The 27,206-nt window shown below is 43.4% G+C and overlaps 1 protein-coding gene across 2 annotated transcripts in view; it reads left to right on the top strand.

The window, feature by feature from the left end:
* The window catches only part of syt1a (synaptotagmin Ia), a 249,281-nt gene extending 223,430 nt beyond the window's left edge, over positions 1 to 25,851 (top strand). For both annotated transcript variants that reach the window (XM_083758282.1, XM_083758283.1), the window contains 3 exons: positions 3,458 to 3,575; positions 22,758 to 22,891; positions 25,390 to 25,851. In XM_083758282.1, the coding sequence (XP_083614408.1) occupies positions 3,458 to 3,575; positions 22,758 to 22,891; positions 25,390 to 25,596 (459 nt within the window). In that variant the 3' untranslated portion in view covers positions 25,597 to 25,851. The remainder of the gene's footprint in view (positions 1 to 3,457; positions 3,576 to 22,757; positions 22,892 to 25,389) is intronic.
* Positions 25,852 to 27,206: the final 1,355 nt, after the last annotated feature.

Raw genomic sequence — 27,206 nt, 5'->3', positions numbered from 1 at the left:
TGTGGCGCCATAGGCCTGACCTCAAAATAAAAAATAAATCTTAGTTTTCTAAAATAAATATTTTCAGGATTTTTCAAAAATAGCAGACCTACAACAGCTTGTAGATCTGCTATTTTTCAATAGCTAAATTATAACATAATGTTTAAAACACTACAAGGGGTTCCCTTGAGAGTGAAAGATGAAACCAAATAATTTTGTTTCATTTTACACTCTCGAGTTAAATTAGAGTTAGAGTTATCTTTATTACTTAATTGACAAGAAGTCTACACAATTAGAGAATGTAAAATAATTATTTTGATCAACGTTTGCCTTTTAAAGATTAGGGTTTTTTTTGTGGCTTTTCTGCCTTTATCGACAGTTTCAAGTGAAGATTGACAGGAAAGAGAGAGAAAGAAGGGGAGAGACATGCAGCAAAGGTCATCATGAACGGGACTCGAACACGCGACGCTCCGTCAGGCCAGAGCCTATATGTGGCATGCGCCTGGACCGCTAGGCCAGCGGGCGCCCCATGGCCTGTTATCTTCCCTAACGGTATACCAACATCAATACAGAATGAGACGATAACAAAACAAAATGTTCTTTTAGTTTTAGGTCTGATCTAGAGGCGAAAATCTCATCAGATGGTGGTCTGTGGCTCAAATGCTGAATAAATAATGGATCTTGATATGAAGAGGGGTTGAAAACCCACTGCTTTAGAGGTTTGGGTATGTTCTCTGTTCAGTTATGTGACTGAACTCACACGCACACACGCACGCACACACGCACGCACACACACACACACACACACACACACACACACACACACACACACACACACACACACACACACACAGTGAAAGCCACGCTCCATGCTTGCCCTTTAAGGTCAAGCATGGAGTGGCAGGCTCCAGAGACGTCCCCTCAGGTCAAACGGCAGCCAGCGGGGCATTTTACAGTTCATAGAATACATTAGCACAGGCTTGATGACTGACTATACTGTAGCTGCTCTAGACTGCAGCATAATTAAACCTACCCTCTCTCTCTCTCCCTTTCGGTCTGTCCGTCCGTGTGTTTTCGTGTTGATTAAACCGCCGCCCCGGCCTGTAAAATCTACTTAAGGTCATTTTATTGTGGTGTTTGAGCATGTGAAGCAAATGTCTAATTAAGTGGTTTATACCAGTGGTGGAAAGTGCGTACATGTACTTAAGTACAATTAGTAAATATTGTACTTTTACTCCACTACAATTATTTGAAAACTTTTAGTTAGCCTATACTATTTACTTTACTACTCTAGGCTTAAAATAATTGATATAAATATTTTTGTAATTTGCATATGGGAAAAACGAATGAACCATGAACCCATGTCCATCGCTATATGCCCTTTAATCCATAATGTATACTATAGTTGTGTCTGATGTACAGTTTGTACATCAGGCGTTGGCAACTTTGACGATGGAGAGGCCAACTAAAAAAGAAAAGAAAAACGAGGACAAACCGTTGGATTAGTTATGACGTTCCCACGCGTCATACGGTCTAAATGGGTTAAAAAAAAGATTACATTTTAATACTAGTTATTAAGCTACTAATTTAGACTGAAATAATCAAAGCGGGTCATGTTTGCATGTTTGGAATTGTAACGGATGAAATCAATATTCTGAGGGCCACATTAAGGGAAGGTGGGGGCCGCACGTGTATGCCCATGTATGCCCTACACGTAAAGTAGTTAACAATTATATTGATTCATTCTTCTTGGTGACATCTAATGTGGCATCTTGTTGACATGTGGCAGGAATATGAATCACTTCACATTCTGTTCCAAATGTCAGTGGTTCTTAACCCATTCTGAACGGGAACCCGTTTTGGTGTTAGCATCATGTCGTGCTTTACCTATTGAAAAATAGCAGATCTACAAGCTCATATCGCGCCACCGAGTGGCGCGATACGAGCTTGTAGGTCTGCTATTTTTGAAAAATCGAAGAACGACTGACATTTTTTAGAATCTGATCTCAGGTCAGAATGGGTTCATCAGACCAGTGTGTGTCCAGTAGAAACCTCGTATGAATCTGATCTCAGGTCAGAATGGGTTAAAGTAGGGTCCGGGCGGGGGACCCCCAGGGGTCCTTGAAGGGGATCCGGGGGGTCCCCATGTTAAATGATACAATAATGGAATAGGAACCAAATGGACCCCTATTATGGGTCTGTAACGCCAAGAGTGTAAACATTGAATAAAGAAATAATAATTTGTACACTCCGTGGCCTAAGATGCATACCAAACTCGGGATCCTTGACATTAAAAACTATGCGTGATTCTGATAATCTACTGTGGATGGATGGATGGATGGATGGATGGATAGATGGATAGATTTAGAGCCCTTAGCCCAATGGTTCCCAACCTTTTTATACTGAAGTACCACCCCAGAAAATATTTGGCTCTCCAAGTACCACCTTAATATCTGTCTCTGATGTTAAAATACAGGAGCGTAGAACTTCCCTTTTTGTTCTATTCCTAAGCCAATAATGCTGCTGCTCTGACAAAACTCAAAATCTTCTATTAACGGCTAGGTGTGCTGTCATGGTCATTTCAGCACGGCTGGAGACCAATTGCTTGGTCAGAACTATTATCTGTAGTAATATCTTATCTATCTTATCCCCCTTACTTTTCTCCTTATATACAAATTAATTACAGTTAATTTGTTAAAATATGCGGATGATATGGCCCTGGTTGCCTTACTGAAGAAGGGAGACACAGCGGGGGAGGAAGCATACAGAGTACATGTGTCATCTCTTCAGAACTGGTGTGATAAAAGCTCCTTAGGGATCAATGTGACAAAAACTAAATAACTTGTCATTCATGAAGAGGAACCTGTGCAGTCCATTACAATTAGTGGACAAATAGTGGAGGTAGTAGACAATTTTAAATACTTAGGCACATATATTGACAGCAAGCTCAATTTCAGTGAAAATACTGACCAGTGAGCAAGCATATCATGGAAACAGTCTAACCTGATCTTGACTTTGAACATGGCAATGTGGTATGGCAATCTTAATGTAAAAGGAATAAGCAAGCTGCAGCGAATAGTGAACCTAGCCTCAAAAATCTTTGGGAAGACACAGAAACAATTAAGTTGTATCTACAAGGAAGTACTTCGGGAAAAAGCTGTCAACATAGCACATGACCTCCTCTCATCCACTCTGCAGGGAGTTCGAACTACTTCCCTCTGGTAGACGGTACAAAGTACCAAAAGCTAAGCGTAACATTTTTAAAAAATCCTTCATCCCAAATGCCATTAAGGCACTAAATGATACCGTGTCTCGCTAGATTTGTTGTTTTTAAATGTATTTGCCACTGTTGTCCTGCATTCTTTGCCATGAAAAAGAATTGGGTAATTGTTGTTGTTGTTTGTTTGAGACTGAAGACAGATTTCCACACGTGGACAATAAATGAAACTAACTAACTAACCACGGTTCTGTCCCACAGCAAGAGAGGCTAGGAGACATCTGCTGCTCTCTACGATACGTGCCCACCGCCGGCAAACTGACCGTGGTCATCCTGGAGGCCAAGAACCTCAAGAAGATGGACGTCGGAGGCCTGTCAGGTGAGGAGCACCAGATGTGTGTACTGCGTGCGTGCGTGCGGAGTACATCAAATACATAAACAATAGTCATCAATAACCATAAGGAAGCTAAGAACCTAACATCCGTCTAACAGTGGGACATCATATCTACCGGTATACAATGAAACTATGCGTATTCGTATACACTATATGGAGTGCTATGTCTACATAAAATGCTATCTAAGTTACATAAATTGAGCCTTTGCTTACGCCTGTAAGGTTGTCGAGGCTATAGGGCATGTGCTACGGCAAGTGGCTACGGGTTAAGATGGAGTCTGAAGAGGTGGGCTTTCAGACTAAGGCGGAAGATTGTGAGTGATTCTGCAGTTCTGATTGCTATGGGCAGTTCCATAGTTTTGGAGCCAGAAGGGAGAAGAGTTTGGGAGGTGTAGAGCGTTGTTAACTGTTGCTATGTTTTTAACAAGCCTGTGGCAAATCATTGATGTTCATCATTATATGTTTGGTTGCGCCCGCGTAGATCGGCTATTTTCAGCATACGTACGTGTGCTGTAAAATCTGAGTTTAAAATCAACGGTAGAAAACTCAAAATCAAAATTAGCCGTCAAAATCAACACACCTGCAGATGCATCCAGGTGAGAGCTGGCGGCTGGGCCAGCGTGAAATGGCAGCGCCGCCAAGCGGGACGGTCTCCTGACCTGCCACACGGCTGTCCATGCCAGTCTGACAAGATGAGAGGGAATAGAAGCTCTCTGGGCTTTTTTAACCCATTCTGACCTGAGATCAGATTCATACGAGGTTTCCACTGGAGACACACTGGTCTGATTAACCCATTCTGACCTGAGATCAGATTAAAAAAATGTCAGTCGCTCTTCAATTTTTCAAAAATAGCAGACCTACAAGCTTGTAGCGCGTAGTCTCTGACCACCGAGACTGAGCCCAGTAGAGGAAAGTAAGTACATTTATACTGTACTTACTGTACTGTATTTTGAAATTTCCGACACTTTTTTACTTCTACTCCACTATCCATCTCAGAGGCAAATATTGTACTTTTACTTTACACTACATTTATTTGACAACTTTAGTTACTGGTTATTTGTAGATTTTGATTACTGTATTATTACAAAACAAAAAACATACAGTAACCACTTCAGCCCTATATAAATTTCGGTATACATTTATTGTCGGTGAAAATAGCTAATCTACAAGCAAACAATGCGTTGACGCATTGTGTGCTTGAGTACTTTTTCCCACCACTGGCTGGTGTGGCCGGCGCTCTGATCCGTGAGGCGAGCAGTGGACTGGACCCAGGTGCATGGTAATTGGGTGGCCAGCTGATGGGCGGAGGGACGTCGTTACCCCGGGGGGAATCTGGCTCTTTATTTTGATCGACAGAAGGAAGTGGGAAGAGAGAGAGGTGGAGGAATCGGTCCTGGGAGGACCGACATCGTCGGTATGTGTGTGCGTGCACGTGTCGTGCACGTGTGTGCGCGTGTGCGTGTGCATGTGTGTGTGTGTGAGTGTGTGTGATGACATCGTGCTTATCAGTCTCTCGAGCAGGCCTCCTACTGTGTTGGTCTTTATCTCAACGAGACGAAAACTGCATACGTAAATATATGCAAATCCAACAATAACCACATTATAAAAACACTTAACAACACTCCTCTGAAACAGGTTGATGACTACAAGTATTTGGGTTCATATATTATGTCTTCTTCCCAAAAGGACTTTCAAACTAGGAAGGGTATGGCCTGGTCAGCCTGCAATGACATGCATAAGATCTGGTCATCCCAGCTTAGTAAGATGTTAAAAGTAAAAATATTTAGGACGACCAACGTTGAGCCGATTCTACTCTATGGCTCATGGAGACATTTTCAAAGAAACTAGAGAAACGTTTGGATGGCACTTACACCCGCCTTCTAATGAGAGCGCAAAATCTATCTTGGAAGAGCCACCCATCGACTAATCTAATATACGGCAACCTTCCCCGTGTTTCTTCACTAGTCCAATCCAGAAGAACACAGTTTGCCGGCTACTGCTACAGAGCTGACAATGCAGTTTATATCTTCCCTTCTTCTCTGGAGTCCTGCCTCAAAGCAGACCAGAGGTAGAAAACTGTCGTTCCCTGATGTCATCGCTATAGGGACACATGCATCAGTAAGCAGGAACTGGGGATGGCAATGAAGGACCGGGAAGTCTGGCGTGATATTGTGAAATCCACGATCTCGACCGTGGTCGAAAAATGATGGTGTGTGTGTGTGTGTGTGTGTGTGTGTGTGTGTGTGTGTGTGTGTGTGTGTGTGTGTGTGTGTGTGTGTGTGTGTGTGTGTGTGTGTGTGTGTGTGTGTGTGTGTGTGTGTGTGTGTGTGTGTGTGTGTGTGTGTGTGTGTGTGTGTGTGTGTGTGTGTGTGTGTGTGTGTGTGTGTGAGAGAGCTACAGCAGTGGTTCCCAGTCAAGGACCCCCAAATTGAAATTGATTAGGCCATCTGAAAAATGCATGCATTCACACTTGCTTTTGTAATGCAAATGCCAATAAAGCCCCAATGAATTTAATTTAGAGAGTTAGAGAGAGAGAGAGAGAGAGAGAGAGAGAGAGCATGCCCGTGTGTAGGTGCGTTGGTGTTTGAGATGATGACGCACAGACAGCGGGTTGTGTACACCTCTGCCTGTGGCCCGGTGCGGTGCGTCACTCACGACACGAGAAAAGGAACGCACTCCACTCAAGACGTGAACTTCTTTTGTTGTCTCTGAGAAGTGCGTCAATATAAAAGCTTTCACTTGCGTCAAAGTACGCCCACGTTGTGAACGTATAAACCCTGATGCTGTGAAACCCAATACAGTGGATGTCATAATGGACTTGAGTGCTGCTTGAGAAACGTATACTCGCATTTCTTACTTAAGTAAAAGTATCGATGCTGCAAAGTGGAAGCACTTTGTCACGCGTGAATGTCCGCCGTTCAAAGTTTACTTGAGTAAAAGTACAAAGGTATTGGTTTCAAAATGTACGTAAGGTACAAAAAGTAGAAAGTACTGTGCAGAATGTCTTATTTCAAGTTTTCATGTCTAAAAGATATTTTGAAAATAGCAGATCTAGATTGTAGATTGGCTATTTTCAAATGACCGAAGTGTATAGTGCTGAAGTGGTGGTTACTATATAGTACTTTGTAATAATAATCTAAATCTACAAAGTGAATGAATCTGACATGTAATGAGTAGACGTATTGGATATTGGAAATACTTAGGTAAAGTAATGTTACACGAGAGGGGGTGGTTTATCGTCATTAATGCACAGAAGTGCATTAATGACGTTAAGTGTAATATTGCAATTATACAACAGTTACCCTTAAAAGTAAGACAATCGCTGAAAAAACATATTTTTTTCATGACAGATGTAGCCACTATGTCCTAATAAACTAGCTAGCCTATAGCCACCAAGTATGCTCTGGGAAAACAGAGCAGCTGAATTCTTTGTTTTGATCAGCCGTTCCACGATGCTGGTTTGAAGCACGGCTAGAAGGCTGTTTCAACCAATCCCATTGCTTCCTCGAAACGACCTGTTGTAAAATGGTCTCTACAATTAGCTCACTCCGCATGGCATGCAGTGCCGCACCAAACTGCAGCTTAACTAAAGTACCTTTAAAGCAGGCTTAATTCCAACACAAAACCCTTAAACCTAAAGCTTTTCCTAATTGTAAGCCCAACTGCCCGAAGCTCGCACACACACACACACACACACACACACACACACACACACACACACACGCACGCACACGCGCACACACGATTCAGACCGCTACGTTCTTTTTTTCCCCCCACAATGTTTCTAATGCTTCATTCACGGACGTGATGAGTGACGACAATGATTTTCAAAGAGAAGCAAGAGATCTGCACACCTTTCTTAAAAACGCTCCCAAAATAATTTAATCCATTTAGACCCGATGCAGAGGCTAAAGAATTGGCTTCTGAATCCTGGCAGTTTTCTGAAAAACCTATGTTTCTATGTCAGTGGCGCTCAACCTTTTTCATATCAAGGACCCCCAGAATTGTCTGTATTCGGCCGCCGACCCCCATCTGAGAATATGTTGTTCCTCCAGGGACCCCCCAGAAGCAACGATATGAGTTAAAAACGTTCACTGTGAAAGAATACATATTCCACGAATTTTCAAAAATAGCAGATCTACAAGCTGATTATTATTACAAAACATACATTGAACACTTCAGCCCTATATACATTTCGGCCATTTGAAAATAGCTAATCTACAAGCTCACAATGTGTCGCAGATATTTTCCAAAGGTTGTTAATTTATTATACATTTGAAAACTTGAAATGGGACATTCTGCAAGTACTTTGTACTTTGGGTAGTACATTTTGATACCAATGCTTTGCTTTTACTCAAGTGAAATTTGAATTCCACCAATTTACTTGTAACAGAGTATTTCCATAATGCAGTATTGATACTTTTTCCACCACTGATATAACAATAGCAAAAATCATCTTAGACACATCTGTCAAAAGAAACTTTCTAAAAATGTCTTCTACATCCTGACAGTTTTCTGAAAAAGCTATGTTTTCGATTTTTCAAAAATAGCAGACTTACCTCCTAGCTCCTAGTGGCGCGCTATGAGCTTGTAGATCTGCTTTTTTTTTCAATAGCGAAAGCACAACATAATTCTAACACCAAAAGGGGTTCCCGCCCAGAATGGGTTTTAACCATGCATCATGCAAGCCAAATTGTATTCAGTGTAGTATACCTCCAAAAGTGTCTTTCTTCTATAAAAGTGTGGCAGTTGGATGCAATAATGGACAGGTCTAAAATAACAATAATTAGATGGTGTGTTGTGTTGTGTGGCATGTCTGTGGCAGAGCTTGAAGAGGTGGACAAGTAGACAAGTAATGATGGCTTAGGATCAGTCTTCTCCACCACCCCCTCTTCCTGTTTACCATGCTTAATTGCTGCTCACAAAGCAAGACGTGGGTATTTTCATTAACCATTATGTATATAATCAGAAATAATTATTTCGATTGGCACTTACACAAATCTTTCCCTCTGGAATCCAGCGAGCCAGGCGGCAACACGTCCTCAAATGCAGTGGTGGAAATTAAAGTACTCGTATACTTACGTAAAAGTACCAATACTTCAATGCAGAAATTCTCTGTTACAAGTAAAAGTCTCGAATTCCAAATATGGGTACTGGCTTCAAAATGTACTTTACACTATGCAGAATGTTCCATTTCAAGATTTCCAATGTATTAAAAAAATATTGTGAAAATAGCAGATCTACAAGCTCACAATGCGTCACGATGCGACGCATTGTGAGCTTATGGATTGTGAACTTGCTGCGGTGTGAAAACGTCTGCACAATAATTATTCACTCTGCCAGGTGGCCTTTTGGAGTGTTAAGGAGGCGGACAGTTCTAAATGTGCTATTGTGGAACATTCTGGTGTCGGTGCTTCTTAGTCTTGTGGCGAGGAAAGTAATTAAAAAGGGTTGTTGTTGTTAGCCTTGGCATTGATATAGATCAGTGGTTTTCAACCTTTTTCATGTCAAGGCCATTATTCATTCCGAATTTGAGCCACGGACCGCCATTTGATGGCATTATAGCCATAGTTTCCATGCATTTTTAATTCACTAATAAATTCATTATAAAATAAAGTGGGAGTGATTGGTGCAGGCAGTGAGGAGATACGGCAGTGTTTCTGACACACATTCAGACATTTTAATGTTAAATATCACTAACACAAATAAAATAAAATTAAAATGAGAAATGTGTCTTCTTACATACTAAATATATTGATGCATGGGGATTGTTAGAAATACGCTTCAGTGGCCCAGAGTGAATGTTGCGAAGAAGAACCACTGTCTGTAACTCTGTAACGAGACATTTACAAATGCAAAAGACCAAAAGAGCTTAACGATGTTTGGGAATAAACACTGGCGGAATGTGACTCACTGTTTTAAAGAGCGGTGAGTCGAATAGACATTCTGCCCACAGGCTGCCTCAATAGCTCTTTACTCTAGCCGCCAGGCTAAATCACTCAGTAGAAGGTATATAAATCACATGAATGACCATTAAAAAAAAATACACTTCTGTCGAAATTGGATGTTTCACCTCTACATGGTATGGGGCCACAATAAATTTACCAGAGTCCCTTTGTGTGCGTGCGTGCGTGCGTGTGCGTGCGTGCGTGAGCAGGCATGCGTATACAGTACGTGACTACGTGTGCATGGGCTGCAAAAGCTAAGTGGCTCTTGATGGAGGATAAGGACGTACAGCTAGTGGTGCTGCGTGTGTGCGTGTGCGTGTGCGTGTGTGTGTGTGTGCGTGTGCGTGCGCACGTGTCTCAGATGATGTTTTGCAGAAGAAAGTGAGTGTGCCCGCATAACGGGCTAATGGACCTGGGTGGGGGAGGTTATCACAGCGCGGCGGCGCTGTGTTGCCGGTAATGAGGCCGCGTAGCTTCGAGCCAGCTCGCTGGCTCACCATCAAGCCCTCTCTTTACGTGCTGAAGGGTTTATTTGTTTGCTTCCCCACGTCGCTCGACTGCATGGTTAGCCAGCTAAATCTATAAACTATAAACCCCGGTCTCCTTTGTGTGTGTGTGTGTGTGTGTGTGTGTGTGTGTGTGTGTGTGTGTGTGTGTGTGTGTGTGTGTGTGTGTGTGTGTGTGTGTGTGTGTGTGTGTGTGTGTGTGTGTGTGTGTGTGTGGTGCGTGCGTGCGTGCGTGCATGTGTAACAAAACAGTGGTATATCACTCAGGGTGACAAACGGGACCAATGCGAGTGGAAGTAGTTTGAAAATGATTATGGAATTGTGGATTTTCTTGAGTGAGTGAGTGAGTGAGTGGCTCAGTGTATCTCATACCCTGCACGCTGTAGTGATGTTACATGCTAAAGTAAATCTACTAGGGCACGGTGGCGCCTGCTGTAACTTCATTGTCGAGCTTGGGCGGCTGGTAACGCTGATTAACGCTAATGGACTGCCGTGTCGTCGCGTCTTATAGTCCATTTGAGAACGGCGAGGAAGCCAAATAGGCCGTGTTGGGACCCATGAAAAAGTGCTTAGAAAATGAGTTTCGTTCCCATGTCATGGGCACTACTCATTCAATGCATTTTTTAAAGTCATGACTGTCATGATGTGTTATATATTCTGTACGTACACAAAAGTGATGTCACTGGTGCACTGTTTCATTTTCTATTATTTGTAATCAAAATGTTCCTCAAACTACAGTAGAATATATATTTTTATTCATAGCCTCCATTCATTGTATTAGCTTATACGGGGGCAAGACATGGTATTGGGTACGGTCGCCCCTAAACCATCTCGCCCCTCGATTTTGTCCGCCGACCGCTCGGTGCCGCGGTTCTTGTATTCTTTCATTTGTTTTATACTGAGAATAAGGTTAGAAATAAGTTTAGGTTTAACCGTTTAAGCATAATTTACTTAGGTTATTTTAGGAATACCAGGCCGTGCAGTTCCGCTGGCTGTACGCCCGGGGTGAGTTGGTAAAGAGGCGACTCGTTTGGTATTCCAAGAAATATGTCACATTGCTCTACACAGCACAATCAAGTTGTAACGTAGTCTACAGACTCTACACAATAGCCTATGATTGGCAATAGCCTATGATTGGCTATTATTGGATTGTTTAATGATGGTTTGCACTGCAATGACAATGAATACAATAACTGTGCTTTGATACGGTTAATTATACTATCCGAATGATATGATTTATAGTGTTACCCCTGGCATTATAGGCTACAAGTCAAGCATTGTTCGTAATTAGTACCCTAATGTTTTGAATCATCACATCAATTTTCACATCTTAGGTTGTAAGGACACCGCAGTTTGACTCGGCCATAAATCGCTCATTTATGAAGCGGTTTTTTTTGTATTCAAAAGACAAATCTCCATAATCCTTGGGAACTCTACTTTCACTTGCTGTTGTCAGCCATGACCGTATTGTCTCCCAATCTATAACAATATCAAGCAAAATCTAACGTCTGCCCATCAATACAGTCGGTCTCTTTTCTCCCAGAGTGAATGTGGTTTTCTGTGATTGGCCAAGTGTTGCTTTTATAGCGTTAGGACCTCGACAATCAGGCATTCTTGAAGCGCTGTTGCTCACAGCTAGGAGGTCCGGGGTTCGTTTTCTACTGGGGACGCTGTGGGCTGTGTCCTCTCCTCTGCGTCATCAGTGCCCATACCCGTGGGGTTGGCGAAAGGGCTTTTCTTTGTGGAGTTTGCATGTTCTCAGAACATCCGGGGCGCCTGATGGAAGGGGAAAGAACTGGTTGGAATAACGTGTTCCTTCCTCGCGCTATGTCCTAACGGTGGAAACCCCCCCCCCCGACAGGTGATAAGAAGCGGCCTGCTCACTCCTCATGCATTGAAGGACGCATGAGCTCAGTTCGGGGCTCTCCCCACGTGGGGGCGGCGGTGGCTCAGGGGTAGAGTGGCTGGATGGTAACCGCATGGTTGCCAGTGCGAACCCGGGCTCCCCCAAAGTTAGTGTCGAAGTGTCCTTGAGCAAGATGCTGAACCCCTAATTGCTCCTGATGTGCAGGTTGGTGCCTTGCATGGTTTCCGCTGCCATCGGTGTATGGATGTGTGTGTGAATGGGTGAATGTAATGCACAATCTATGTAAAGCGCCTTGGATAAAGGCGCTATATAAATGCACCATTTACCATTTTTACCATTTACCACATTGGCTGAGGGAGAGTATAGCGTCCAGGATTACAGCTTATATAGGCAATTGCCACAGAGTGAAAAATGGGTTACAACATTGTGGGGATAAACATTTATAGAGAAAACACATGCAAAAGACGAGCCCTTACAGTAGACGGGTATGCATGTGCATGCGTGTGGCCCTGTCTTCTGTTGTGGTGTACGTGATTCACCGCCGAGTCGAGTATGTAAAGCTAAGCCGACGTTCACCCCTGGATGCACCTCCTCGTTGGCAAATCCAAAATGACGGCGGGGGAAACGTAAGATGACAGCTTAGCTATATTTAACCTGCTTGTGCTGGTGATTAATTTGCATACTCTACCCCCCCACATTCAGCCTCCGCGCACTCTGCTAAGAATCACACCCGGTGACGAGCGAGCAGCGCTACTTGTTTAATATATTCACACCTGATAAGACTTTAACCAATTTAGGCCTGACATCAAAATTGAAAAAAAGTCTTCTGAAAGAATATATATATTCAAAGATTTGTGCCGCATTTTCACGATTTTTCAAAAATAGCAGACCTACAAGCTCGTAGCGCGCCACTCGGTGGCGCGCTATGAGCTTGTAGATCTGCTATTTTTCAATAGCTAAAGTATAACATAATGCTTAGTTAAAACACCAAAAGGGGTTCCCGCCCAAAATGGGTTAACGCACTAAAGTGACACCTGCCCCTGAATAATCAAAAATAAGTAGCAATTAGCAATAATGGACTGCCTTGAAACACGTCGATGCCCACTTGAATTAACCCCTTAAAACCGGGAAAAACATCTGCTATTTTTGATAGCAGATATTTTTTTGAAAAATCTTGAAATAGCCCTGTCACAATTATAATCACCTAAATGCAATTTTTTGAGATGATTGCAATTCTTTTTCAAAAATAGCAGAAACAGCAGATGTACTACAAGCTTACAACGCGTCACGCTTGTAGATTATTTATATATTTCCGCTATTTTGTGCATTTTTTGGAAAGAAACAAATATGTTAAATGTGTCAGTGATGTCTTTGTAAGTTATTTGTCATATCTGCCCAGCCCTGTGCAAATTGTGATTATACGAAGCCTAACAATTGCAAATGAATGAAAAAAACACAATGAAAGCGTTAATCGCAATTATTTGTGTGACAATTAATCGTCAACTTAAATGTTTAATCGTGACAGCCTTCGGTTCTTAATGTGTTAAAAAACAGTCGTTCTTTTCTTTAGCACCTGGATCCCGCGCCGTGGCAGCATAGATTTGGCTCGGTGCTCATCTTGTCTCCATAGGCACCCGTTTCCAATGCATCAATCAATCAATGCATTGAAAGGCACAAAATCACGTTTAATCAGAGCATTCAGTGCTCCAGTAAACACGTATACTGACCTACACTACCAGATCTCAGTGGGCTGCATTCTGTGTGAGGTGGATCGCGGCTACCAGCCACGACGCGCGTTGTCAACTGACTACTTGGCCGGTTAAGACTGATATGAGTTTATGGTACTTACGTCGCTGGTTAAGACTGATATGAGGTTAGGGGACTTACGTCGCTGGTTAAGACTGATATGAGGTTAGGGGACTTTATTAAGACTGATATGAGGTTAGGGGACTTACAGTACATTGCCAGTTAAGGCTGATATGAGGTTAGGGGACTTTATTAAGACTGATATGAGGTTAGGGGACTTACAGTACATTGCCAGTTAAGGCTGATATGAGGTTAGGGGACTTCAATCGCTGGTTAAGACTGATATGAGTAACATAACAGTAACATTTACACCGGTGGCACTGCCTCGGCTCGCCTCATAACTTGTGGCCTGCTTCCCAGATTCAGATGAGTAACCCTCAGGAAGATGTGTGTGCCTATGGTGTACATGCGCATGTGTGTGTGTGTGTGTGTGTGTGTGTGTGTGTGTGTGTGTGTGTGTGTGTGTGTGTGTGTGTGTGTGTGTGTGTGTCAAGGGGGGGGCATCGGGGGGGTGTCAAGTAAGCGTGAGGGGGGAGTGTGGGTGCTCGCAGGGGGGGGGGGGGGGGGGGACCTCGCATCGGGGAGTCACAGCCACAAAATGGGAGAGATTGCATCCGTCTGGGATTAGATGGGGAAGCGGGCCGGATATGAGTTGTTGCAAGACTCTCTAGCCCAATAATGCCAGGCAGGCCCTCGTCTGCTGGCCGCCAAGATAAGGGACGGTCTGGATATCCCTGACACGACGCCACAGGTGGTTTTCATTTCTGAAGGAATGCTTATCTTATCTCGCATAACCTCGTTCAGTATGTTCTGTTGTTTTTTATACGCCGGCTTGCCAAAATGAGTTCGTCACTCCCTCCATATAGTCATAAACGACACGGTGGTTCTGCATACCCATGGTTTTATTCAAGCTCTCTTACATCACCAAACAGACCAAACGTCGAACTAGTTACAATAGTTACAATGCATAAACAAACGGACGCTATATTATTAACAGAAACATGACAAACATTGTAACATTGTAAACTAATGTGAAACAAAATACAGACAACAAACAAACCTTGCTGGCTGCCTTTAGACTTATAAGGGGGAATGGCCTGCGCCGTGGCTCAGTAGATCCAGGCTACCTTGGCTGGTAATCCAGTCTGGCAGTGTGCCGTGGGTTCGACGGACTTTACTGCATGTCACCCCCCCCCCCCCCCATCTCTCTCTCCCCATTTCCAGTCAGCCTACTGTCTGTCCCTAGTCTATACAAATAACAACTGTAGGAAAGAACGTACGCACATAGAAATCAGGCGTATGCACAGGTGCGTACATGCCAGTGGACATCAATGAGAGGAATAGAATACACCCACACACTGTGTATTTGCTCGGTACATTTCTTTCACCTCTATAAAAATATAAAATAAAGGCGAAAGCCACAAACAAACATTTAAAAAGGGGGAATGGTTTTGACTAATCTTACTTTTGGTACATTTTGAAGCCAATACTTCTGTACTTTAGCCAATACTTCTGTACTTTAGCCAATACTGTACCTTTTTCAAGTTATTTATTATTATTATTATTATTATTGTTTTCAATACAGAGTATTTCTACTTTGCAGTATTGATACTTTTACATAAGTGAAAAATGTCAGCACTTTCCCCACCACTGCAGAATGGCACAATGTACACAGTGTGTCAGTCAGTGGAGCAGATGTCACCTGTCACACGCCGCGGTAGTTAGTAGGAGACGTTTCCCAGCTGTCACACGCCACGGTAGTTAGTAGGAGACGTTTCCCACCTGTCACACGCCACGGTAGTTAGTAGGAGACGTTTCCCACCTGTCACACGCCATGGTAGTTAGTAGGAGACGTTTCCCAGCTGTCACACGCCACGGTAGTTAGTAGGAGACGTTTCCCACCTGATACGTGCCATGGTAGTTAGTAGGAGACGTTTCCCACCTGTCACACGCCATGGTAGTTAGTAGGAGACGTTTCCCACCTGTCACACGCCACGGTAGTTAGTAGGAGACGTTTCCCACCTGTCACGTGCCACGGTAGTTAGTAGGAGACGTTTCCCACCTGTCACACGCCACGGTAGTTAGTAGGAGACGTTTCCCACCTGTCACGTGCCACGGTAGTTAGTAGGAGACGTTTCCCACCTGTCACGCGCCACGGTAGTTAGTAGGAGACGTTTCCCACCTGTCACGTGCCACGGTAGTTAGTAGGAGACGTTTCCCACCTGTCACGCGCCACGGTACGTAGTTAGTAGGAGACGTTTCCCACCTGTCACGTGCCACGGTAGTTAGTAGGAGACGTTTCCCACCTGTCACACGCCACGGTAGTTAGTAGGAGACGTTTCCCAGCTGTCACACGCCACGGTAGTTAGTAGGAGACGTTTCCCACCTGATACGTGCCATGGTAGTTAGTAGGAGACGTTTCCCACCTGTCACACGCCATGGTAGTTAGTAGGAGACGTTTCCCACCTGTCACGTGCCATGGTAGTTAGTAGGAGACGTTTCCCACCTGATACGTGCCATGGTAGTTAGTAGGAGACGTTTCCCACCTGATACGTGCCATGGTAGTTAGTAGGAGACGTTTCCCACCTGTCACACGCCATGGTAGTTAGTAGGAGACGTTTCCCACCTGTCACACGCCATGGTAGTTAGTAGGAGACGTTTCCCACCTGTCACACGCCACGGTAGTTAGTAGGAGACGTTTCCCACCTGTCACACGTGCCACGGTAGTTAGTAGGAGACGTTTCCCACCTGTCACGCGCCACGGTAGTTAGTAGGAGACGTTTCCCAGCTAATGTAGAATAACCTGTGAATGCCGTTTTGAATGAAAGGCAAGCAGAAGGATCCATGGATAAAACCTGACGATAAATGGGGGCTTATACTGCAGAATGTAGATGACAGTGGAGAAGATTCTCATTTAGATACCGCTGGACAAATTCTTCTCTTCTCTTTCACAAACGGAAAACTTACACACGTCGCACGTAGCCGCACACGCACACGCACACGCACACGCACACACACACACACACACACACACACCTGTCACCACCGCATGCGGTGACTGTCTCAGCAGGAGAGTGATAATGGACATCCACTCCATTTCCCATTTTTCTTGCTCGCCCTTTGTTCCTCAACCCTTCACCCCTTCTCTTTCGTTCATATCCCCGTTGTAGGTCCAGGATATGGAACTATAACTCTGCAATCAGCTTTTGTCCGCCTCCAAATTGGATAAGAGATTAAAGGCGGAGGGAGGCTAAGCGTGTCTGATATTTGCTATCGCTAAGAATCTCACATGTTTCAGTGCTGCTGTCCACATAAACACATACACCCTAGGACGGTACTTTGTACATATGGAATCCATGGACAATTCCACATATGACTATGGAATTAATTAATTCATGAATTTAAATTATTTTTTGGGAATAACCCCTTGAGATGAATCATCTCGTTTTCAAGGGGGTCCACAGATACATACATTGTCTTTCTTTCATACATTTAGACACAAATTTCAGTTGGCAAACGACAAAATAGAACAAAACAACATACAAATTATAACTTCAACAACAGCGAAACACGGAGTACTTACAGTATGTTATAGTGATGATTGCGACCAAAGGAGGTCTCGGTCCTATCAAATAGTAACACTCGACACTCAGGACGGAGATTAATAAAAGGACGGAACTTTATTGATATCATAACGGAGCGCATCGCTCCACGGGCTGGGAGGGCCTGTTGGGCAACATTCAAAGTCATTTCCGATTGAGACATCATCCAAAATGTTCCCCGAAAATCTTAAAACGTGAATAACTCTTGATCTAAATCAATCCGTCCAATTCTAATCAAAGATTATGTTTTTGACGGCCCATGGCGGTCCCGTCGCTAGTCGCGTCAGAATTAACCATACCTCACCTCGCCTCGGGGGTGTTTTGGCTACATCTAGCTACTTCAGCTACATCCAAGATGGTCGCCTGGTGTATCGCTAAATGTGCTCTGTTGCTGCAAATCGCTGGGCGCTCTGATTTAATGGTCCTAAATACCCCCGGGTGTTCGTGGTGTTTTTAACAATGGAATCGTGCATTTCACGTCAGTGTGTCGGGCACCATCAGTGTGTTGGTCGGGCACCATATATGGTGCCCAGGTCTCGTGACATCATGTGACATCATTAGGGACGGAGATGATGTCATATATAGTAAATGCGACCTGCTGTCGCAGTTAAGCCCATATATGGAGATGCCTGATAATAATAATAAACTTTATTTATATAGCACCTTTCATACAGGACAATAACGCAGTGTTGATGTTATCAACATTGGCCAGCAACTCTACAACTGACCTCAAACCTCAAACCCTTAGATCTCCATATATGGATATATGTCAGAACATGTTCTGGCATTCCACCCCATCCATCCTTCCTCTTCGATGTCTCCCTTTTGACTTAGGCTATACCTGTCCATTCAAATTTCAAACTCTAGACGGGCCTGCCCCAAAGTTATTAGTGCAGCCCTGCAGCTGGCGAAAAGTAGAGTTCTCAACAGGCCCGAAAATGAAAGGCCAGCCCTACCTGGGCCCTCATCAAACCCTGTATACACTCAAGACATGCTCCTTATATGGCCAGTACAGTATTCAGAATTCATTCCATGTTGATCTGCCCCCCCCCCCCCCCCAATGCCAAAGCACGAGCGCTCGCCCATAGCAGTCTGCCGTCGACAAGCCAGATGCAGCTTCTCGCCCTCAGGCGTCTCACTGGTTAGTCAAAGCATGAGCAGGTAGTCTCAAGGTGAGAGGACAGTGCAGCACAACCTAAAATAGGTTTTGCCAACTGAATAATTGATTACCTTTGTTGGAAATTTAATATAAATCTGTGCACAGCGTCTCAGTTGTTTTTTTATAGAAGCCTTACTTCACAGTCTTATTTGTAATGTCATGTCCTTATGTGTTTAGATGGATGTTGTTCCAGCCATTAAGCCCCGTTACCATCCAATCATCCGTGAGTGTGTTAATTTGATTTTGCAGCTCCCCCCCCCCCCCCCCAACACATACAAAACACAAACAAACAAATGTGTTGCCTGGTGCTTCAATTACTGTATAATGCCATCCTTAAACATGCAACACACATCACCACCATCCCTATCTTTAAGACAGTGGTGTCCAAACTCCGGCCTGTGGGCCAATTGCCCGAGGCACAATTTTGCCCTCCACGTCACTGTTCCTGAGTTGACCAGTGCGGGCAACGGGCACCAGATAAAATACATATGCATCCTACAGCCAATGTAAAAGCTTTTCATAATTATTTGTCTCGTAATTCCAAGGACTGACCCCCTCCCACTGAACCACGTTTGACCTTCCTGCACAAGCGCATCCTCCACTTTGTCTCTCTCTCTCTCTCTCTCTCTCTCTCTCTCTCTCACACAAACCACTTGTGTTTCCCAGTTGCTGATTCAAGTTTCTTTATTAGGAAAAAAGACCCCTTGAGATGTACCATCTCGTTTTCGAGGGGCTCCCAACACAGATACATGTCACAATCATTATTGTGTGTGTGTGTGTGTGTGTGTGTGTGTGTGTGTGTGTGTGTGTGTGTGTGTGTGTGTGTGTGTGTGTGTGTGTGTGTGTGTGTGTGTGTGTGTGTGTGTGTGTGTGTGTGTGTGTGTGTGTGTGTGTGTGTGTGTGTGTGTGTGTGTGTGTGGTGCGTGTGCCCTCATGTGTTGTGTGTGTGTGTGTAGCTGCGTGATGTTCGTTTTCAATGATGCGTAAATCAATTAACTCTTGTTCTCTTTCCCAGGGAAGTAGCCTAGTAATGAACTGTGCTTTAAATCGCACAATAAGGAACACTAAGGTTCTACCTCTCTTTTCTCAATCAATCACAACTCAATAAAAAAACCGTTAACCGTGGACGACACCATAAACTTTACACTTGTTTACAATAGGGTCCCCCATTTTCAATTCATCAGAACATTTAGAGACGTACACTTCTATATAGCCAAAAACAGGAAATCATCATAAAGGAGGTAAAAAGGGAAACAAAAAACATATTCAGTAAGGGGGAAAAGGGGTGGATGGGGGATTCAGATTTTACGGGGGCCAGTTTCGAATTGCAGCCGTCCGTATAGGTGCCCTTTCAGAGTGGTTTTGAAGGAGTCGGGAGGGATTCGCATGCCGAAACATTGTCCTTGTGTTACAACCACATCCACACCTGTATAAGACCACATAACATATACATGAGACTGGCAAAATTACATAGATGTCTTGAGGATTTCATTTTAATTCAATTGCTTTTTGAATGATCACATATTGTTGATGTGTCCGTGTGTTCACCTATGTGTCCGTGTGACGTCAATGAGCACCAGTAGGGGCGCTGTTGTGCCAGAAACGGCGAGAGAGAGAGTGCTGCACTGTTGCCTGCTAATGAGAGAGAGGGGGGGAGGGGGGGGGGGGAGTTGCACCACAAAGTTCACACGGGTGTGATTTTTTTTCTTAAACACGCTGCAAAAGAGGACCATAATTTGCCTTATATCCTTGTGTCACAACAATCCTGAATTCATTCCTTGAAATCCCATAGTGCACTTCTGTTTAACTCAGTGATGAGTTACATAATGCCTTTCATTATTTCAAAGTATGATTTCCTTTTGCTTGTAGCCCTGATGTCGATGATTAACATTCAGAAGACGAGCCAATCAGGAGGATAGCCCAACATCCTGCTTGTTAAAGATACTTGAGCTTAGTGCTGCTTTTCCGCACAATTAATCAAATCAAAGCGGTTTGTCTCGCTAATTGTGTGAAGATTACAAACATTGCTTTTAATTGCTCTATGTTGTGACTCTAATAAGACATTTGTCACTGTCTCAGCTCCGCATTCTACTCAACATAAATAAAGAATCTGTGGAGGCAAGGTGGGTTTTGCCAATAAATACTTTTTGCGTTCTAGTTTGTTCTGGGCATCTCACATCCACACCTGTAAGACCACAGGATGATATGCAATTATGCATGAGACTGGGAAAATTGCTTAGATGGCTTGAGGAATATACATTTTAAATTCCATTTATTTTTGAATCATCACATATTTGCAAGCTGTTTACAAAAGAGTTCTTCTAACTTACCGCCGCTAGGCATATGCATAGTACGCATTGTACACACAGGGCAACCATGCCCCCCTCGCAACATGCCGAGGGGGGCAACAAAATGCGCCAATCCGATCCTCATAATAGTAATTCTTGATGATTCAGATTTTACGGGGGCCAGTTTCGAATTGCAGCTGTCCGTAGGTGCCCTTTGAGAGCGGTTTTGAAGGAGTCAAGGGATTTGCATGTCTTAATGACTGTTGGTAGGGCGTTACACATTTTGGTGGCATAGGAGCGAAAATAATTTGTTTGTGCCGAATCTGGGTTGTACATGGTTCGTTGCACTCCCTCTGGTGTTGTGGGTGTGGACTTTGTTGACATTAAGGAAGTATTTAGACAGGTAGGCCTACATGGTGGGTAGCTTGGTGGTGTATCGAATCTTGTGGACCATACCCATTGCAAGATGCTGTACTCTGTCGTCGACCCTAAGCCATTCCAGCCTGTCAAAGTGGGCAGGGGTGAGGTGGGTTCGGGGGGTGAGGCCAAGTAGGAGCCTGACCAGTTTGTTTTGGGAAGTCTGGAGCCTAGTTTTAAGGGCCTTTGAGGTGCTGTGGTACCAGGAGGTGAAGGTCAAAGAAACCTTGTACGAGGGCTCCTGTTAAGATAGATCTTCAAGGTGTTTTTGTTGACCAGTGAGGAGATCCTGTAAAGGAATCTTGTTCTTTGGTTGACTTTTTTGATTACGTTGGTGGCCATTTTATCACCGTAAAGATTAGCCTCCAGGATGCAACCTAGGTAGGTAATTTCATCTTTACGTGTGATAACATTGTCACCCACTCTAACCAAGAAGCCATTTGCCTTGCTGAAATTACTATTAGATCCAAAGAGAATGGATTCAGTTTTTCCCAGGCGTAAAGATAGTTTGTTATCAGCGAGCCAGGTGCAAATTCTACCGAGGTCAGAGCTGAGGGCCTTTTCAACCTGCAGTTTGTTCCTGTCCGAGACCAGCAGTGCTGAGTCATCTGCGAAAAGTTGCAGTCACAAGCTGAAGTCATGTCGTTTACATATATTAGGAACAGTAAGTATGCTTCCTTGTGCACCGTTCCGTACCTGCGCGTGCACGTCACAATGTTTTTGGTACCACGGCGTGGTACTGCGTTCTATGAACATCACACCACTGCCCATGTGGATCTGCTCATAGCTGAAGCAGCCCCTCTTCCCCGCCCGGTCTAGCAGTGAGTTTAAGTGTTATTTAGCACCAACATTAGGACAAATCAGAGTGATCAAACTGCGAAAGTATAGCCGATCTGCATGAGGAAACACAGCGCACTCATCGGGGCGAGGGGGGCAGCACAAAAATATCATGCGTAGGGCAACCAAATGATCCACAGCGTCCCTGACGCTGAAACACCACATAGTGCACTTCTATTTAAATCAGTGTCATTTCATCATTTCAAAGTACAAATTTCTTTTTTTTTGTCCCTGACCAGGGCTCTCTTCTCTTCTCCGTGATGATTAGCATTCAGAAGGTGAACAAATCAGAAGGATGGCCCAACAATGAACTGCTTGTTAATGGTCGTGAGTGATGGCTGCTCTCTATTGGATGACGTGGAGGGAGGGAGGGAGGGAGGTTGTCTGACCTCAGCAGGTCACTCTTCAGGGAGTCCAGATGGCATTTTGGGTGGAAATGTAAATGAGGCCCCCAGTGGGGGAATGTAGAAAACACACAGCAATCTCACAAGCACGCTTTATCAATAAATACCAGCCTTCTGCGCTCGCTCGTCGTGAAATGCATTTGTATTTATTACGGCGTTTCAATGGTCTGATTAACATGCTGTCAAACTGGCACTCGGTTCCAAAGAGAGCAGTTCAAAAGCCGGTGCTCTCAGTATCTACAAAGGAGTCTTTAATCGTGTGGATAACCGACCCACTCAGTAACACCTTGTTCCCTAATTGACCCAGCTGCTCTTCTCTTCCTCCCTCCACAGATCCATATGTGAAGATCCACCTGATGCAGAATGGTAAGAGGCTGAAGAAGAAGAAGACGACAATCAAGAAGAACACTCTTAACCCTTACTACAACGAGTCCTTCAGCTTCGAAGTACCATTCGAACAAATCCAGGTACGTACGGATGTCCATGCATGGGTTTGGCAGATTACAATTAGATTACACTGTTAAGTGCAGAGAGGTGCACCCGTGCACACAAAATCTGCTTTTCAGAAATATAAATAAAAAAAGATAATTGAAGCCTTTCAGCTGTGACCATAATATGTTTTGTTTTTTTTCAGAAAGTTAATACCTCAATTTTGAATCCGTGTAGGTTTGTCAGTTTGGCAGGATAATTACTCAGTAGAGTGGTGAGATACAATACAATTCTATGCACTTCACTGATTGCACACCTGTCGCATGAAGCTTAACACTGAAATAGCATGCCGCAAAATGATTACCATTCATTGTCATGATTGAGCTGCATGTTTGTCAGCGATGAAAGACAAAAAGCTCACTAGTAAAGGTTTTTTTCTATTCCCTGAAAGATGATAAAACAAATGCACAGAAAAAAGCTAAACCTTGATTCAAGGTTCAGATACTGTAGTCTAGCGGACAGAAAAAACAAAACAGTAAGATTTAAGGTATGCATTTATTTTTCAAACGTGATTGTTTTCACAATCCTCCTTGGATAATAATGAGTAGCCTAGAAGCCTACCATTGATTGAGCTGTCAATGCTTGATTGGTCAATACTATTGAACTCTACCTCTGAAGAGCGGGGCAACTTCTCATCCTGGGAGGAAGGAGGCAGCTGTGTGTGAAATTCATTGCAAAGAATTTGTTTTCATAAGGGTTAATTATTTGTAATTAAATGTGGCTTTCATTAGCCATTCCACCTCCAGATGACTTACATGGAACCTCTTTTAGGAAACGTAGTGGTTGTTATAGTGCTGCTTTTTGCACAATTAATCAAAACATTTTGCCTCCTCAAAGCAGTTTGTCTCACTAATTGTGTGAAGATTACAAAAATTGCTTTTAATTGCTTCATCTTGTGACTCTTAATAGGACATTTGTCACTGTCTCACCTCAGCCTTCTACATAAATAATCTGTGGAGGCAATGCAGGTTTTGCCAATAAATGATTGTTATCCAAATGCTGGGCATCTCACATCCACACCCGTAAGGCCACATTATTGCTATACATGAGACAGGGGAAATTGGCGTGTAGGATTACATTTCAAATTCAATAGCTTTTTTTAAATCATGTATATTTGCTTAGATGAGCTGCCGTACAATGGTACCAAAGAGGACATCTTCTAACCTCCAATCAAAAAGTTAATTTCATTCACTTTCATGAGCAATCTGAAGGTGAACGTTCTCTTTTAAAACATCACCTAACCCCCCAACCGGCCCACCCGGGTATTCACTATTTCATTACACGCCGTGTTAGGCATGCTCTTTCAGAGCAGCGTCTCTGTGTTCATGCACATAGTGGCGGCGTGGCGCTATCTCAATACGCTAGACTGGACGATCGAAACGTAATCAGGGTTTCTTTGTGCAGCCATTCATATTCTTTGACGTCCAGGTCACTCCTCTTTGCAAGCGCACCTCTTTTAAAAAATAAACACACACCGAGTGTTGTATACCTCTGAAAATGTATCGGGACTCAGGAGGAATGCTATTCACTCCCAATGAGAGCTACTGTACTGTCTGTATGAGCATTAGGGCTGTGAATATTCTGCCATCTCACCATTCGATTCCGATTCTAGGGGGCCACGATTCGATTAAAAATATTTTATTTTCAAATCAAAATGATTCTCGGTTTGATTCCAATTCTTGGGGTCCTTGTGGATAGGGGGGGCTGTCTTACTGAGACAATTAACATGTAGTCCAGGAAGGAAGTGAGACCAATGTCTGTGACATGATGGACACTGCTAAAATCTAAAATATCTAAAACCACATATTGCACACACACAAAGACCCCAGGAAAGTGTTCTAAATCTTCTAAACGTCATTAACATATTAGTTTTTGCAAAAAGCGTGTGAAGTGGCCCTTTTAAGACATGATGTTTACTGTGATTATAAGCTTACATTTCATATTGCAAACACAATATAATAAAATCTCCTGTAACTTCAACCAGCAATCGATTTTTGCAAATTGTGAATCGATTTTTGAATCGTTTATATAAAATCAAATCGATTTTTCTGATAGCCCTAATGAGCATGTTTGTTGGTATATTTCTGGACTTCAGAAGTGAATATACTGTAGGTACAGCGCAAACTCTTCTGGGTGGGTTGTTTGATGGCACTGATATGATACATTCCTGTCTGACAATGCTCCTGTTGTTTATATTCTGATGAGTATTCAGAGTGCCTTGGGTCTGTAAAGCCTTTGTAGAGGAAGCATCGCCATTTATTTTATCTAAGCAAGCATGCGTCTATTAGATTAGAAGATGAGCTGACACCCTCCGTTTTTTCCCTATGCACTTGATAGGGTGTTACTTCTTTATGCACTTGTAAGGGTGTTTTCTTTTCATGGTATAGCAAATGCTTTTGTTCCACAAACCGATCTTTTTCTTTTCCTGTCCATTTCTCCACTCCTTCTTCCCCCCCCCCCCCTACCCCCCTTTCAGAAAGTTCAAATTGTTGTAACTGTTCTGGACTATGACAAGATCGGCAAGAACGATGCCATCGGCAAGGTCTTTGTGGGCCTCAACAGCTCGGGGACGGAGCTGCGCCACTGGTCCGACATGCTGGCCAACCCCAGGAGACCCATCGCCCAGTGGCACGTGCTCAAGCCCGAGGAGGAGGTGGACGCCCAGCTCTCCACCAAGAAATAAAGGCCGACGGCCGGGTTGCCCTTTCCGCTCCCGCCCACACGTAGTGCTCTTTAGCCAGTATGTGTAAATACCTCAGTGATATATGGGTCCATCCATCGTCAGTAACCCCCCCCCCATCCCACCTGACGAAACGCAAATCTGACACTGTATGTCTCCCCTTTCCCCAGTTTCCAAAAGTCCTCGTGACATCTTTCTTGGCCCCCCACGTTGTTCAGACTCGTTTCCTCTGTCAGGTTTTGGCCCTCTCTTTGCTAATCCTTTTCCACCAGGGTTTGAACCGGCTTGGTTCTTTTTTCCTGCCTATAATATTGAACCAGTTCCACTGGAAATTAATTGGTTCAGAACCCTCAAAGTTGGTTCAGAACTGGAACCAAAAAGAAACCAGAACCATTTCTAGAACCAATGTTCTTTTGGTGGAAAAGGTGCATCAGTCTCTCTCTCTCTCTCTCTCTCTCTCTCTCTCTCTCTCTCTCTCTGGCTCTCTCTCTCTCTCTCTCTCATTAATGTGTTGTGAATCCCCATGCCCTTATACCCCCTGACCAAAATGCCCACTTCTTTTAAGCAATATGATCTGTATAGACGCATGACTGAAAGGATTTTCAGAATTTATTGTACCACAAGTTGTATATATCAGTACGCAGACAACAATGATTTCTAGTTTGTGTTTGTATGTGGTTACCCGTTTCCTAATCTGTGTATATCTCAATGTTTTTAATAAGATGTTCTATTTTAAACTATGTACATGCAGATATAGAGGAAAGCCAATATTATATTATATCCCAGGATTTAAAAATTCTACCTTATTGCATTCCAGAATATAAAAAAGAGAATTCCAACCGGCAAGATGCTAGTGGAAGTATATTCACATTGTAATGGACGACATCAGGCATTACGTTCAATAAAATATCACCAGAGGATACACTAGTAGATGAATATACACGCTCCACAAATACAAGGCCATTAACTACTATGGTTCAATGGGAGGACAAAAAAGTATGCTGCTGAAAATTAAACAAGCACATGATTTCTTGTGACTTTTTTATACTTGTTTTTCAATCAGATTACCTATGTTATGGCTTGGCGCACATCATTGTCGGAGTTGACACAAATTATTATTTTTTTTCCATCCTTTAGTTGTATAGTGACTCTGCTTTTTCGCCCCTATAAAATTGGACAACAATGGTCACCGTAATCCCAAAAGACTCCTCCGTGACTATGTCAGAACAAGAAGACTCATGCTGTCGCCACTGTGTCCTTTAGCTTGTTCTACGATCTCGTTTACTTTCAGTATAGCCTTGTCATTGTTGGAAATATCTTGGCTGGAGTCCAGTCTCCAGGAAGGAGTTGTGTGACTCTAGTGTTAGAGATGACTATTATAGATCATTTTAGCATCCTTCTATTTTTTATTAAACTGCATGTTTTTTTTAACAATAATAACTAAAAGGCTGGGGATGGGGGAGGTCGACCAATGCCTGGGTCTGTCTCTCTTCCGATAGGATCCTCTTGCCTTCAATCAGAGAGAAAATAAAAAACTCGAGAGTAAAGCTTCAACTTGAGGTGAGCAACCGGTTGGGTCGATATATGCTTATATTATTGACAGAGGTGAAGTT

This window comes from Protomyctophum parallelum, assembly GCF_964188405.1.
Source record: "Protomyctophum parallelum genome assembly, chromosome: 22".
Taxonomy (NCBI): Eukaryota; Metazoa; Chordata; class Actinopteri; order Myctophiformes; family Myctophidae; genus Protomyctophum; species Protomyctophum parallelum.
This window is presented reverse-complemented; position numbering and strand designations above follow the sequence as displayed.